This window comes from Passer domesticus, chromosome 10, assembly GCF_036417665.1.
Source record: "Passer domesticus isolate bPasDom1 chromosome 10, bPasDom1.hap1, whole genome shotgun sequence".
In the NCBI taxonomy this organism is placed as follows: domain Eukaryota; kingdom Metazoa; phylum Chordata; class Aves; order Passeriformes; family Passeridae; genus Passer; species Passer domesticus.
Window position 1 is genome coordinate 39,804,399 of NC_087483.1, and position 15,792 is coordinate 39,820,190.

The window sequence follows — 15,792 nt, forward strand, 5'->3', positions numbered from 1 at the left end:
AGGTCAAAATAAAAAAAAATAAAAGGCACACCCTAGTTATTTTGCCTTCAGAATTTTTAAATATTTTCCCAACATCTCAGCAAAATTATGCATTTTAAAAAGACTGCAGGCACTGAAATGATTGTCAGTCATGCAAATAATCACTTACTTACACTGTATGAGTTTGGTCTGGATAAAGCAAATTACCATTTGAAAATAACTTGAAAAACACTCTGGGCTAAGAGCTTGCTTTATAAATTTTAGCTTGGCCACAATTTTTCTTAACCTTATTCTCCTCAATCTCCATTCAGTCACTATACTAGTACAAACCAAATTTAAAAAACAGCTTTGAATTGCCACAGGTGCATTCAACTTTATGTAAAACATGTAAAGAAATAGCAAATTTTGGCTGCAGCTAAAGGTCAAAACCCAAAGAACTTCAGAGTCAGGCAGAAGCAGCCTTTTCTTCAGATTTTTTCCTGTTGTCTTGATACTGGACTTTGCCTAAACACCTCAGATCTTATATCTAGAATTAGCTGTTGAATAAAATATATATTAGATATAATAGAGCTGACATTAATTTTTGTTTCTAATCACGCTGCTGTGAAAGTTTTACTGTCACACAGTTGTTTATGGACATCTTAATCTTGCCCATCACTGCTGAAAGGAGGTTTCTGATGTAATCCCAAGTGCAGCGACCACAATTAAAAGGGAAAGGTGTCCCACCCTGTGAGATGGGATTTAATATGAGAGCAGGACTCTAAAAGAGCACACAGTGAGATGTGAGATCTTCCTGCTGTACCAGTGTAGGTAGCAGGCTGATGATTTTACCCACCTAATCACCTCCTGCTCTGGACAAACGAGCGCTCTGTGTAGGATGACTTCAGCCTAATTTGTCAGATCTTGTCTGACCCCATCTGCCAGGGCTGACAAGTCCAAAGGAGCTGATGTAATATACGAGACAGGGTTATCATAACTTCATCTCCAAAACTAGGTCTGGGCCACATGATTCCTAAGGAATGCTAAAACCCCGAGAGCCTCTGGAACTGGCTCCACGTCAAATATGCTGAGCACCCACAGCATTCCCTGTGCTCAAAAGCTCTGGACTCCAAGAGGGAATAGTAGATCCCCAAAGATATACAGGTACTGAACCATGTTGCCATCCAGGCAGCCAAGTCCCTAAGAAACACTGGAGCATTTTAACCCACTTGTCAAAAACAGATGTTTAAAGATTTAACTTTAGACAAATTATTTGCATCAGTATTTTAGAATACAAAGCTTTCCAAGACACTGAAACTCAAACCTTGCTGTTTGAGTACATCAGCGAGCACACGACCTCAGCTCCTGCACTAAAAATTTCTCTACCTCAAATTATCACACGTGTATATTTAGCCTTTGGAATAACTCTAAGTACAGGCTGGTCAGGGACAAAGATCTCAAGTGCGGCCAGAACTTATTATCAGATCAAAAGGTGGGCTCTTGCAAAGTCATTGCAGTGCTTCCCATCCTTATTTCAGCAAAAAAAACATACCCAGCACGGTGTTGGGTTTAAGAGCATAATCAAATTGCAGAATCACACTCTATTTAGTGCTGGTCCCACTGAAGCAAAGTTCCTGTTCAGTGGGAGGAGAGTCCCTTACAACAGGAAAAACAATTGTGCCAGGTTTAATCAAAAGTGAAAAGGATCCTGTGAATGTTCCCTTGGAGCCACATAACCCACTGCTAATTTCAAGGCGGGCTCTGAAACGAGGGCAATAAAAAACGTCCTTCAGAGTAACCGAGGAGGAGCCAAGAGCAACTCCTGCTGCAGCAAGTGCCAACGTATCTGCAAGTCTGCTCCCTGCCACAGGAACGCTGCTGCCCACCTGGAAAGACATTAAAAGAGGCAGGGGAGGGAGGAGGGGATAAAACAGCTGCAGGCTTATCACTGCCACTGTCCTCCAGAAATTCCGTCTCCCCTTTGACCTCCCCTGCACAAAAATGCACAGAGCTGAGGTGTTGGAACCCTGGTTACTGAGAATTTTAGGTTTTCTGTGCTAACAATCACTCACCCCCAGGAAAACATTACATTTAACCTAAAACTGTAAAGAAAACTTCCAAAATTAAAAAATAAAATTAAAATTATAAGTGTGTAATTTAAATTAAAATGTGTAATATCACATAGTAAAAAACCCTAGAATTTAAACTTTTAAAATACAATAATATATACATAAAACAAAATAAAAGTTTTAAAACAAAAATGAATACTTCTTCTTCACCTTCTTCATAAGGTAAATAATATTACATAATTAAATAAAAAATCCACAAGTAGTTCATTATTAAGTTAAAAATAAAAATAATTTCAAGTATCACTTCTTAATTAAACAATTTAACCTTAAAAAACCTTATAAAGAAAAAAAAATGCAACTCCATTTTTAATTTATTAAAATAAAATACTATAAAACTCATAGTTCATAACACTGTAATATAAAGAAAAACTAAAAACATCTAAATCCAAACAAAAAATACCATCTCACACATTTAATCCCAACCCTAATAAAAAAAAACCAAAAACTCATTGCTGAGGAGCAGGCAACTCCTGGAAGGCTGAAACAAGTGGGAAATCACTAAAACAAGTGGGAAATCACTCATCCTGAACGATGCAAGTTTGCACGACAGGCACCGAGGACAGGCTCGGCTGCCTCAATAGCCTCTGATTATTGAAATACATTTATCAATTAGGGGATTTTGCATATTATCAAACTCATTCATTAACGATGCTTTAGCTGATTAGTTAGAACGTCACCATAAATACAGAGTTTTGACAGGCTGGAGGCAATTTATGACGTGGAAAATGTACTGACCTGCTCACATCAGGAAACCTGACTGGAAAATAAAGAACTTGGCACTTCGGTCTGATTATTTTTTCCAAATCCTTAGGTCTGTGGTCAGGAATCAGCTTCATAAATTTTCCAATGGACTTAAGAAAGGATTCCATATTAAAAGCAGAGTTGAATACCACAACATCAGCAACCAAACTGTAAAAAGCGGTGAAGATTAATGAACATATTGCTGGCACAAAAGGAACAGGATTATTCTACAGGCAAAGGAAATAGGATACATATTCTTATAAACAAGCAAAAGGTGCAAGTGGGTGCTAATTAAAATCAGCCTTTTCACATGAATTAGGAGTATCAAAAGTACCTTAATTAGAAATGTCTTAATTTCTCTCTATTCACCCCTTAAAAACATGTTTAACCTTTTTTAACTGATAATAAATTGCTATTATTAATCTAAAGGAGCACATCCTATTCTAGCTGTGGACTTTTGTTCATAAAATGGTAAGTACAGTGTTACTATCATCATCTCTCAAAAGCAATATAAACAGATAAGGCCCACTGTAATCTGACTTTTATAGAATTAAAGTTGGAAGAAAATGAAAATTCCTCAGAAATGCTTTTTATTGAAGGACAACTTACCTTTGGTTAGCCTACCTTCAACTGCCCATGTGTGTCAGGCAGCAGGACTCTAAGGAAATGGACTGTTATTTTAACCTATGCAAATTTAATCCTGATTAAGAGTATATCCTCTATATATACAAATAAAATACATAGCATACAACATCCTTCCCCCTCAAAAACATTTGAAAAGAATTGGCATATAAATTTAATGTTTTATTTCTACTGCTGTGTTTTAAAATCAACCAGATCAATAATTTTAAGATGGAGTTCAATGATAATGCAGGTATTATTTCCCCACTATTAGTCAGTCTGGAGAAAATAAGCAGCTATAAAAAACCTGAAGGATCTGGAAGTTTATCCTGGCAGTGCTGCCACAACCTGAGCTACACCAACACACAGAGCACTAACTGAGGTAAGAAATGCTTTATGGCCAGTTGGTTTGCTCAATATGTTATATATTGTAATACAGACCTACAGGTCAGAAGATACATTGAGGACATGTGTTCATAAGTCACAGGGCTGGTGAAAAGTATATTTGAGGTGAGAGGCTGTCATTCATCCTCTCTGCATCTTTCTGCTGTCTGGTCAAGAAAGAGAACTGACACTGCTCACCAAAGCAGCAGGAGTCAGCAGGAAAAGCAAAGAAACTCCAACATTAGAGAGAAATAATCCTTTTCAAGCTGGCTGCAGGAGCTGAAATGCTTTCTGGCATCTTACCCTCTTGCCCACCTATGGTTTTTAACCCCTTGGAAGCCTCAGTGTGTACAGAAGTCATCTTTTCTGCACTGATTTACAGATGACATGAGGCAGGAACTTGACACATTTCTTTGCTGCTCTCTGACACACAGCAAAGGCTCCAACAACATCATCTCACCTTCTCTCATGCATGAACTCCTATCTGCCCTAACTCCTTCCTGCAGGCTCTGCAAATCAGGGGCAAATTAGAAAGTTTAACTCCTTAGAAACATCAGAATTCTGATTTTTTAATGATCCAAAGCACCAACCTGAAGGTTCAAACTGCTCTAATTTTTTACACTCTGTGTAAAAGTGGAAAGGTACATTTTCCCCATTTCTAACATATTTGGAAGATGAAAAGATGGCACCTCTTTGCAGATGACCATCGGAGTGTGAAGAATAATAAAGAAGACACGGCTCCAATTTTCTATTAAACTGGGGTTTCGGCAGAACAGAAATGGGAGATATAATACTATGTAACTATGTTAAGAAGATACTGGAGGGGACAGAATGGAGCATCTGTAGCTCCATTCCTGGAAGTGTCCAAAGCCAGGTTGGATGGGCCTGGAGATACCTGGTCTAGTGGAAGGTGTCCCTGCCCTTGGCAGGGGGTGGAATGAGGTGGGCTTGAGAGTCCCTTCCAACCCAAAACATTCCATGATTCTATGATCCACAAAAATCATCTTTATTTAACTAATAAGAGAAGATACTTAAAATGCATATTTGAGGATGTTTGTCAGTTTACAACAGATGTATGAAAAGTAACTGCCACAATAAAGCAAAATATATCTACAAAAAAAATTCCATTCCTAGTGCCAGAAAACACTTCCTTTTGTTAGAACATCTGAAAATGGCTGCTACTGTTTTCAAAAGATTTTTCACTCCACTTTCCCATCTTCACAGCTCAGTAAGTGAAACATGTTGCAAGCACTGTAGCAGAGGCAGCTGCAGAATGGCCAGAGCATACACAGATCATTAATTGAGAAATTTCAACAAAACTGCCTTAGATTATAAAGATGCAAAAGCTTAACTTGCACCTTAAAATGCTCAAGTCCTATTCTTTATAATTCTTCCACCAAGAGAGAGGTGAGAAAGATAATGGAAATGAATTTATTTCAGTTGAAAATAAGTGAGTTTTGCTGTTTTGCTTAGGTCTGGCAGTGCCTAACCACAAAGCTTTTCAGTGGTGCTGTTATTAACTTCTTTCATTAACTCAAATTCAAGAAATACATTTGTTTTTAGCAACAATAAAGGACCAAGCCTTTAAAACGTCTGGATATTTTAGCACTGCACAATTTCTGAATACTAGATGAAAGAAATATAAGGATTTATCTGGTATGTTTACTGCCCTCTCTTCACAGGAAAAGTGCTGCAGTACATTTTAATTTCTGTTTATTTCCCTAAAACCCTCTCCATAATTTCAGCTGGATGCAGTAAAAGCTATGGCCAAGCACGAGCTGAGTCGCTGCAGCTTTGTGAAGCATCCATGAAACAAAGCATCACTTTCAGCCAAGGCACAGGTCAGAAATCCCACCAACAATGGGTACACCATGGCAGCACTGGTGGACTTTATACAATAAATTGAGATGATTTTTTAGAGCAAAGTGGTTCAGCCACACTGATTTCATTGATCTCTCCTCAGAACTCTGCTGGTACCTCAGTTTGGTACAGGGCCATTCTTTACAGAATCACAGACTAACATGGGTTGGAAGGGATCTAAAAGCTCATCTAGTGCCACCCCCTTCCATGGGACACTTTCCACTATCCCAGGTTGCTCCAAGCCCCATTCAACCTGGCCTTGGACACTTCCAGGGATCCAGAGGCTGCCACAGCTTCTCTGGGCATCCTGTGCCATAGAAGAGGGAAGAGTTTCTTCCTAATATCCCATCTAAACCTACTCTCTTTTCATTTGAGGTTGATCCCTCATTTCCTGCCACCACATGGTCTTGTAAAACATTAATACAAAATAATTAATACCAAAAAAATCCATACAAAATAAATATAGAAAAATTATTAAAACAAAAAAAAAGTATAAAGAGGAGGACTCCTCAGGGTTACAATGCTGTTGACAGAAGAACACCTTAAATAATGAGGAACAGTGCGAGCCACACCTACCATGAAAGAATTTGGTTGTATCCATACTGAAAATCCCTTTCCTGGCATTTCTGGACAGGATATGCCAATTGGTTCTCATGGAAGTAGAGGACCTTTTTCAATTTGCCAAGGTCAGGGCGGAGGGCGGCGAGTTCAGCCAGGTTAAGCACCGAGCTTGCAAAGAGGATCCTGGAAAACAAGGAGAGCAGTGTTTACCGCCGGCGAGCGTGCTCGCAGGGGTCACCCCTTCCCCTGCTCCTCACTCCCTCCCCCCCAAGAAAAACATAACCCCTATAGGGACACATCAATAGCTAAGCCTTAATACCATGTAGCAGCATTCGAAGTTTTGATCTCTTAAAAAGCAGCTGCTAAGAACCCAACTAGAAAAGCACCGAATCTCATCGGTCTTCTCAGCTCAGTTACAGAGAGATGCAAAATAATAAAAAAAAAAAAAAAAAAAAAAAGCTGGATGGATTTTATTGAAAAAGGCAAGAAAAGCTGTATCTGAAGGACAAATGGAACAAAGATAAGGCTGGCTAGGGAATACTTTGCTTGCCAGTTTCATTACACTTTACTTCTTTATGCAACCAACTACTGAAATTCAATATATGAGCAGGAATGGCACATGTTCATGTTATGACATAAACCCTTTTGATTTATGCACTGCACTTATCTAGTATGGTCTGCTTTCCTTTTTTTTTTTTCCTCCTCCACCCTTTTTCTGTTTTATTTTCACATTTTTATTAGGTATCCTCTATAATGAAATGTTGTTTCTACCCTTGCACCCCAGTCCTGCCGCTGCACTCCTGCTATTCCACAGTCCACAACACTGCACACATCCTTCAATTAGATAAAGCAGGCACAAACACCACTAACAAGCTGCTATCTTAGCCTTGTGTAACTTCCCAGGCTATCAGAAAATGAATGCATTTAAATGTGTAATATGAAATCTTGACCCTACTGTAACCAGTGGCAGATTTCCCTGCATTTCACCAAAAGCATGTGAGCATCTCCTGGCACCTGGCTAGCTCTGCTTCCAAGCAAAGTGAATCCTGAACTTGCAGAGAGCTGAAGAGCCTCAGACATTTGTGTCCTGCATTTCTTATCACAGGAAAGAATTGAGATCAGGTATTTATTGCACATAGAATATTAAGTTTAATAAACTACTGTTAAACACAGCCTGTTTCTGAATTGTTTGGGTTTGGTTGGTTTTTTTTTTGGTTTTTTTGTTTTTTTTTTTACTATCCACCATTTCAGTAATTCAGATTCAGAACTGATTTACACAATGTTTTATTATTTTAATTTTTTTTCCCTTAAGGTTTTTGGTGGGTTTTTTTCACCTACTGTTATTCCCATTCTTTCTATTTTTCAAGAGTTTTGTGTTCAAGATTACTGCCAAAATAACATCTCTAACGTGATAAACTCCTGATTCTTGCTGCCAACCTCAAAACTCATGAACTTCCCCAAACATCCATCTAGATCAAATATATTATATCATATCTCTGCTAACTTACACCCTTCTTAGATAACCTGTATCTACAGAACAAACACTTCCTAGGGCAAAGATCCTGTATCCATCTTCATCAACCTGGGTCAATGCTGATCTGAAAGGCTTACAAAAGTAAGAGATGACTGTTATTGCCTTGTTCATCAAATATTTGATGGTTCTAAAGGGCCTGTCACACACAATGCCAATTAAGATATGAGCTTAGGTTTATTATGAGCCATACAAGGAGGAAAAAATAGTTTTAGGTAAGTCATTACTTATTTGTCACCGTGAGTAATGACCTCTGGACCTCATAATGACCTGGGTGCCAGGCTGAAAGCAGAGCAGGAAAAGCTTCCTGGGGGCTATATGAAATCCCTGCTCAGCACCAGAGTGACAAAGAAAAATGCAAACTGGAGAAAACATACCTCAAAACCTGCAAAAATGAGATTAAATGGTTGCTTGGAAAAATTCCGGCTACTGACAAGACAAGGGGGAATGGCTTCATACTACAAAAAGGACAGGTTCACATTAGATAAAGGAAGAAATTCTTCCCTGTGAGGGATGGGAGGCCCTTGCACAGGTTGCCCAGAGAAGCTGTGGCTGCCCCTGGATCCCTGGAAGTGTCCAAGGTCAGGCTGAATGGGGCTCGGAGCAACCCAGGATAGTGGAAAAAGTCCCTGCCCATGGTAGGGGAATGGAACAAGATGAGCTTTAAGGTCCTTTCCACCCCAAACCATTCTAGAACTCAATTTCTGGATTGCATTATAGTTTATCTTTTCCTTTACTGATTTTTCAAAAAATTCTTTTCTGCCATGAGTTAGGGAAGAAAACACAACTGGTTCAGGATGGTATTGATGAACCTGGCTGAGTTTGAAGGAAGAAAGGGGAAGAAGACAGCACATTGGGACTGAAACCAGGGGAACTGGCACAGAGCAAGGGTAGGAAGTGCAGACAGTGGAGCTGCCAAGGTTGACACACTGACTGGAGAGAAAAGGACAATGGAGAGCACAATGAGAACAGACCCAAGAAATAAGCTTGGACAAAATCACGTAGCTCTGACACATCTTAACTTGCTCAGATCAACAATGGGATAATTAGGAGGGGGAAAAAAAAGAAGATGGTTATAGCCACAGGCAAGAAAAGAGTGTCTGCAGTCTTGGCTTAGGCAAACTGGAGGAATTCAATAGCATCGTTAGAGCACAATGGAGCCTGGCTTCTAGCATGGCAAAAAAGGCTGCAAACTTGGAAAGCCTGCAAGAGGTAGATCTAAATTTTCTCCACTGTAAATAGAAAGTGAAAAGACTCAACTAACAAGCAGATCGCTTATCACTGCCCAGCTCAGCACAATGAACTGGTGTCAAGAGAAAACTGTAGTGATGACTAGAAAATTCAGATGCAGAGCCTGAAATGATATTGCCTATGCTTCTTACAGCAAGGGAAAGAATTAAAATAAAACCACTGATTAGGAAACTCCTTCCTCGATTGACTTTTGTTACTTTGCAGCACTTCCAGAATTTATCCCGACTCTGAGAGGCTCTCATGGCTGCTTCTTTACTGGCAAAGAAGCTGCTAACTACCAGCACTAACCAATTTCCCTGGCTTTACAAGCTTAAATAACACCTGACAGCACGAGTCCCCGTGAACATGCCCACAGAGCAGCCGCGTTCGTGGCTAATGGACTCACGCAGGGCACTGGAGGATATGCTGGAGTGTATTTCCATTTAACACCTATTACAAGGGGAAGAAAGGAAAGTTTATTATAATGGAACGTGCAACATAAATATATGTCAGCTGTCATTCCGTGTGACATCAACTTTCATTTTACCTCGGGTTATTATTTAAGTAATAAATCCTAACAAGGTGAGCTTTATCATCCCACAGAGTGTATCCGGGAGGTAGAGACACAAGGTGATGGCAAGAACGCTCAAAACATGATAATTCCTGACAGCTGCTGCTTGAGCACAAGTTAAATTGAACAGTTTATCTCAGCATAAAGATGTTATAAGGTTTTATGTTTAATTTAAAAAAATTAACATAAAACCCAGAGAAAGCAGAGTTAGGCAATCTTTCACAAACATGACATACTACAATCACTGTATAAGCTGGATTAGTACTTATTACCATGCTACTAGAGAATTAAGCTGTTTTTAGACCACCAAAGAGCTTTAAATTGCAACTTTTGTCTCTGTAAGAGAAACCTATATTTAAAACGTCTGCTAAATTCAAATTAACAGCTACATCATTAACTTACCATCTCACAAAACCCCCTACAATTCAACTGCTATTATGGTGTCCTTATCGAGACCTATCAACACTGCAGCATTTAATAGATATAGTGCTCTCCAATAAATACAGTGAGTGAATCCTCACTAAACCTGTGCTGAAGGTCACATTCCTAAAGCTCTGCCCCAGCTCTCCTCTCCAAAACATCCCTGAGCATTTTGCTGTGTGACAAGTGACCTTCTTGCAGAGAGCAGGACCATCCCACGTGCAGCAGCCCCACTGTCTCGGAAACTGGACAGATTTCAGGGCCACCATCCACACAAGCTGCAGTCTAAAGCCATGCTTGTGCCTCATCTGAATCAGTTCACAGCCCTTCTGAGGAGCTGCTTGTGTGAAATTAGTTAAGCATGTGCTTAACTGAAATAAATATTCCTGGGAAGGAAGCTGAGTGCACTTGCAGGTTCAGAGATGTGACATGTCCACAGAATTCTCTGCCCTTTGCTACTGTCTTCCCCATTATTTCACTCCAAATAACTGAAAGTCAGTGAAATCTAAAAGCCCTTTTTTTTTTTAATTATCACCAGACAAAATGACTAATACGGGTTTCCACTTATATCAAGCAAATTATAATAGTGAAGGTGCTAAAGTATTTTTATTTGGCTTTATAAATCTTCTTTGTGTCACGCAGCCATGATTTACTCTTTTATGGCATTGCCCTAAATCTTTCAATTAAATTCCCATGCAACTTAACTAAAAACACATTTTGCCTTCCCCTTGGGAGACCACACAGGGCATATTTATGTATCTATGGATATGGAGGCTGAGCTCTACGATCTGCCAGGCTTACAGAACAAAGCAAGTTTAAAACAGCACCTGATTTGTAGTGGAATGCTCCTCAGTCTGGCAGAAGCTCTGCACCAAGGACAGATAAATATGGCCACTATTTGTGTGGCAGTGCAGGTAACCCAGCTGTCCCTGGAAAAGGGGGACGGCTGTAGGATACAATCCTGCAGCAACAGCAGCAGCAGGGACTCTCCTGCTCCACAGATAAAATCCAAAGCCACAATTCTCTGCTGCAAAACAACTACATCCACAGTAAAATGAGTTTATGATTGAAGATCTGGCAGCCCAGAAAAGAGCTATGAGCACTCTTCATCCTCCAGGAGCAGTACTGCAATAAAACAGACTAACATTTGGATATGGCTACAAATATGAGCCTTTTAGGGGAAAAGGCTAAAATAAATACTAAAATTATACTGTTTAGTAGATGGCACTGATTGAACCAGTGAGGCCCTGGCACAGGGTGCCCACAGAAGCTGTGGCTGCCCCTGGATCTCTGGAAGTGTCCAAGGGGAGCAAGGGGATAGGGGAAGCTGGGATAGGAGAAAGTGTCCCTGCCAATGGCAGGGGTGGAATGGGATGAGCTTTAAGGTCCCTTCCAACCCAAACCATCCCGTGTCTTTATTTCTGGATTGCACTACAGTTTACCCAAACCATTCTTTATGTTCCACCTTAAAGGCCAAGAGAAAAGCAAGAGGTTTGACCACAGACACATCCACCTGGAGAAACAAGGGCCCCAAAGGTGATGGAGGCTCCCAGCGCCTCCAGACCAAACCTCATGGTCAGGGCTCCTCCATCACAGTTTTCTTTCATTTCAACCCAGCAATTAGCCAAGTCCATGCATTTGGCTTTAAGTTACCTTTCAAATATAAACTGTGTCTCAAATAGCACTGCTAATGCCTGCAATCTGAACAAACCAGTACTTTTGTTTGTTATTGCACACATTTTTATATGATCGACTTCCAGAAGTTGCATTTTTATCACTAGCCCAAGAACACAGAAATTACAGCCGCATAAAAATGCTTTTTCTTTTCCCATTACACAATAGACAACACTGAATTTCTGAACAATAAATACTAATAAGTGGTAATATGTGACAGTAGACAGTATAATAAATAATAAATTAACAATAATTTTTTGACATGGAATGTACAAATGTCAAAAAATGCTTATAGATATTTTAACTCATAAATTAAGGTTTTTGTAGATAAAGATAATTTGCAATGTTTACAGAAATAATTAAGTCTTACTATTTTAATAGTCTCTATTTTTCAGAACAAATCACAAGGGTTGTCATGCCTTTCATCTTAATTAGGCCATGTGTTTGTCTTATTTATTTCTATGTACTTTCATAAACGTTTACAAATATTAATTGTAAAGAAAAATATTTTTTCCTCTTGCTGTAATTGCTATATGTACATACAGTACAATAATAAATATTCATGGCTGCTACCAGTTCAATACTTAGGATTTGGGAGTTGCCTTGTATGCTAAAATAAAGCAGGAAGGAAAGGCTTGGTTTAAACTCCTACTACCAATCCCTTCTTTTTATGTATTTTTATTTTAAAATACACAATTTCAAAGATTTAAAAGTTACATTAATGCATTTTTTAATTGGTAAATCATTTGGGCTCTCTCACAATTCCTCCTCACATCTCAACTAGCTGATGAGAGTATTTATCTAGTAGATTCAAATCTCAAACAAAATTTCAGGCCAGATCCTTAGCCCACACAATTAAGAACCAGACTTAAACACTTTTCCATTATTTTTTATGACCTTTAACTCAAAAAGACATCAAAAACTGTGTGAAAACTGTGAATCAAAATTACTTCTCTATGTAATATCAAGAAGTAAGCTTGAAAGACTGCTTTGCTTTTCAGGCAACAACACTGAAGCTTCTTGAATTTTTTTAAGTGTGTGTGGTACTATTTTTTTCCCTGATTTGTAATTAAATTTGGCTTCAATTAATTACTGACAGATGCACATTTTTACTTTAGTGGCCAGATTGTTCACCATGGGCTACATTGGCCTCTCTGTTCCCACGAAGGGAGAGGTCAGGACCAAGCAGTCAGAGCTGTGGTGATGGGGGGAAGGAGAAACCATGAGTCCACATCGGCCTCCTCGCCCAAATTCCATCAGCAACAAACAGTGAAGCAAAGGAATTTTATTAGAGCAAAGAATAAGCAAATCAGAATAACCCACTAGTGAGAAGTAGCTATTGGTGGTGGTTCATATAAATGGACAGACTAACTCTGCTCAAATAGTGCTGTGATGGAGCAAAGAAAAGCAGGAAGGAAGATAAAAGGCAAAACAAACAGAAGGCAAAAAAATCACCACAGGTAAATATACTGGGTGCAGTGAAGTATAATGAAATGACATTTTAAAAGAAAAACGCTTGCAAAACTGATGTTCTACTCAATTAGGCAACATTTAAGCAGCATTATTTATTGGTTATAAGGCTGCAAATTAATTTAATTTAGTATCTTATCTGTCAAACTCTGGAGAGAAGCCAAATATGTCAAATGCCTGGCATGAACAAGGCAATATGGCCAAAGGGTTGTGGCAGCACGGAGAAGTCCTAGGGCTATACACAACTACACTTCTTAATCTGAACAGCAAGCTTTGAGCATCCTTACTTCACATCTCCTGATGTCAGCCTGGATCCAGGATGGCACAGAGCAAACAGGCAACATCATGGATATATGGATCCACTGCATGCAAGGCTGATTTATCCCACAGAGAGGGAATCAAACCCAGCACAGCCCAGACCCACCACAACACTCAGGGCTTCCCTTACAAAAGGTTTGTACCAAGAGATGCTTGCATAAAGTAGAACAACAAATTAATGGAACTCATTTTCCATTATTTTAGTAAGTTTTGGCAAAGTTAAAACTCAAATCTTCCCCCAATTTTCAGGTTTACACATTTTGTATTTTAAAACCACAGAAGACACGCTCACTTTGCACAACTGCAGGGAAAACCATGGAATCCCAGAATAGTTTGGGTTGGAAGGAACTGTAAATACCATCAAGTTCCAACCCCCTGCCATGGGGAAGCTTTGCTGACTGTTTAGTGTTACATTTCAAGTGCCCTGAAAATCCTGTTTTCCAAAGTATTTCATACTGGTTTTTATGTTGCTTTATGCACCTTGATATCTAAATGCCTTTTTTTTAAAGGAATTTGAAGACTATGACTAAAAGGAACTTAACTTTCCTAGCAAATGGTTTTCACATTTTTCTAATATCCCACAGCTCTGATTTAATCTCACACAATCTACAAACAACAAGTCCTTTAAAAATTCTTTTTATGGACTCTCTCAGCTAATTTTCCTAAAAAACTCCCACTCCAGAGCATCAACCCAAGGCATAGCTACTGCCTAAGAATGGGGACCCTCAGGAAAAGCAGGATTCTTCCCAGAAAACTAATACAGTCCTCGAAAAAACTCAGACTGTCATAAAACCTGAGCAGCTGGCAACTCTGTCACCATGAAGTATCCATATGGAAGACCGAGATGTGTCAAACTACCCAAAACGAGTTTGGATAGTGCAGAAGATGGAATAAATAATTCAGTATCTTCAACACTTTCAACAGCAGGTAGTAGATATGCTACCTGCTCCTACAACGTGCCAAAATGTAACATGCGAGTGAGAGCGAGCGAGAGAATGTGAGTGTCTCCAACCTGTTTTCATGAGGATATTTTGCTCGAGGAACTTCTCTTTTTAGAGGCATATGATCCGTATCAGATGTTTGTCAGGAGCAGGCAGCACTACAGAACATTAGGAATAACTTAGTGACTTTTAATATATATTCACAAAGTGAATTCACAAAGTCCTCCGTGTACATGTATTTAAAAAAAAGTACTTTTATCAAATATTACCAAAAAAATGAAGAGGAAATATGTATTTCTCCCAAATGCCCTTCATACATCTAGAATATTTGTTGCTGCAGTGTAGTGGCAACTTTCCTGCTGTAATATAAGCTAAGCAAACTATTCCATGTGCTCAGCAAAGTGGCAGTCAGATCCACAATTTAAATATTTCTGCTCCATGTTCATGGCATAGTTCAACTATAAAACTACATGGTGCAGTGTCAATCTTCTGCCATCTCTTCCTGAGAAACAGTTACACATTGGTGCATAAGCCTTCATCATTTACACTCAGAGAAGATCAAGTGACACTTCTGTTCCCCAAGAAATTAAAATAATTTAATGCTTAAGTGTCTCCAGACCTGTCTTTGGAGGGACAAGCTCCTTCCTACAGTGATTTATCAACCAACACTTCATCAAAAACACAGGGACAGCAGGTAGACTGGTATCTAAAAGCACATCAATAAGGAAAATGTCAAGTTTTGTGTACTGCACACTATTTTGAGCCCCTCCACTTTCTGATTAGAACATTTCTGTAACTCAGCAAAGCCCACACTCGCTACCAGATTTGAAGGATTGCACTGAAATGGCTGAGCGACCGACTGAAGTGAGATTTCAAAGAAGTGAGACAAACACTCGCCTAAATTCAAAAGCTGCCAAACATATTTCATCAGACTTTCAAAAGATAATTGTTTTGTCTGTTCTGAATTAAGCTTTAAGTGCTTTAAGAAAGGTTTCTCTACAAACATGGCTAAAGATCACAAAGGGGAGCATTTGGAATGAATGGAACCCTTCAGTCATATATTTATTTAATATCACTTGCATCATGCCTGGCATATACCATAAGCTGCTTTATTTCCATTTCCATAACATGATTTTAAGGATAATCTATACTGATGTCCTACCATTTTATTTCACATGTTATCATAACAGGGTTTTTATTTATAATGCAACCAGGGAAAGAGAAAGAAATAAAGGATCTCTGCTCTGCAGCTTGGAGCCCCTGACATGGGATGTAAGGGACCAATGCAAGAGCTGACACAAACAGGAGAGAATTCAAAGAAAAAGAATATTTCAAACTCATGAGAGAATTTAACAACCATGGAAATCAAGCCTTTTGCCCATT

General features: G+C 39.1%; 1 protein-coding gene across 15 annotated transcripts in view; it reads right to left on the reverse strand.

The window, feature by feature from the left end:
- The window catches only part of GTDC1 (glycosyltransferase like domain containing 1), a 209,304-nt gene that overhangs the window by 119,054 nt on the left and 74,458 nt on the right, over positions 1-15,792 (reverse strand). For all 15 annotated transcript variants that reach the window (XR_010369535.1, XR_010369534.1, XR_010369533.1 and 12 more), the window contains 2 exons: positions 6,270-6,437; positions 2,823-2,996 (listed from right to left, as the gene is read on the reverse strand). Coding sequence is in view for 5 of the 15 variants with exons in the window: in XM_064435285.1 (XP_064291355.1) it covers positions 2,823-2,996; positions 6,270-6,437 (342 nt within the window). In the remaining 10 variants the exon portion in view is untranslated. The remainder of the gene's footprint in view (positions 1-2,822; positions 2,997-6,269; positions 6,438-15,792) is intronic.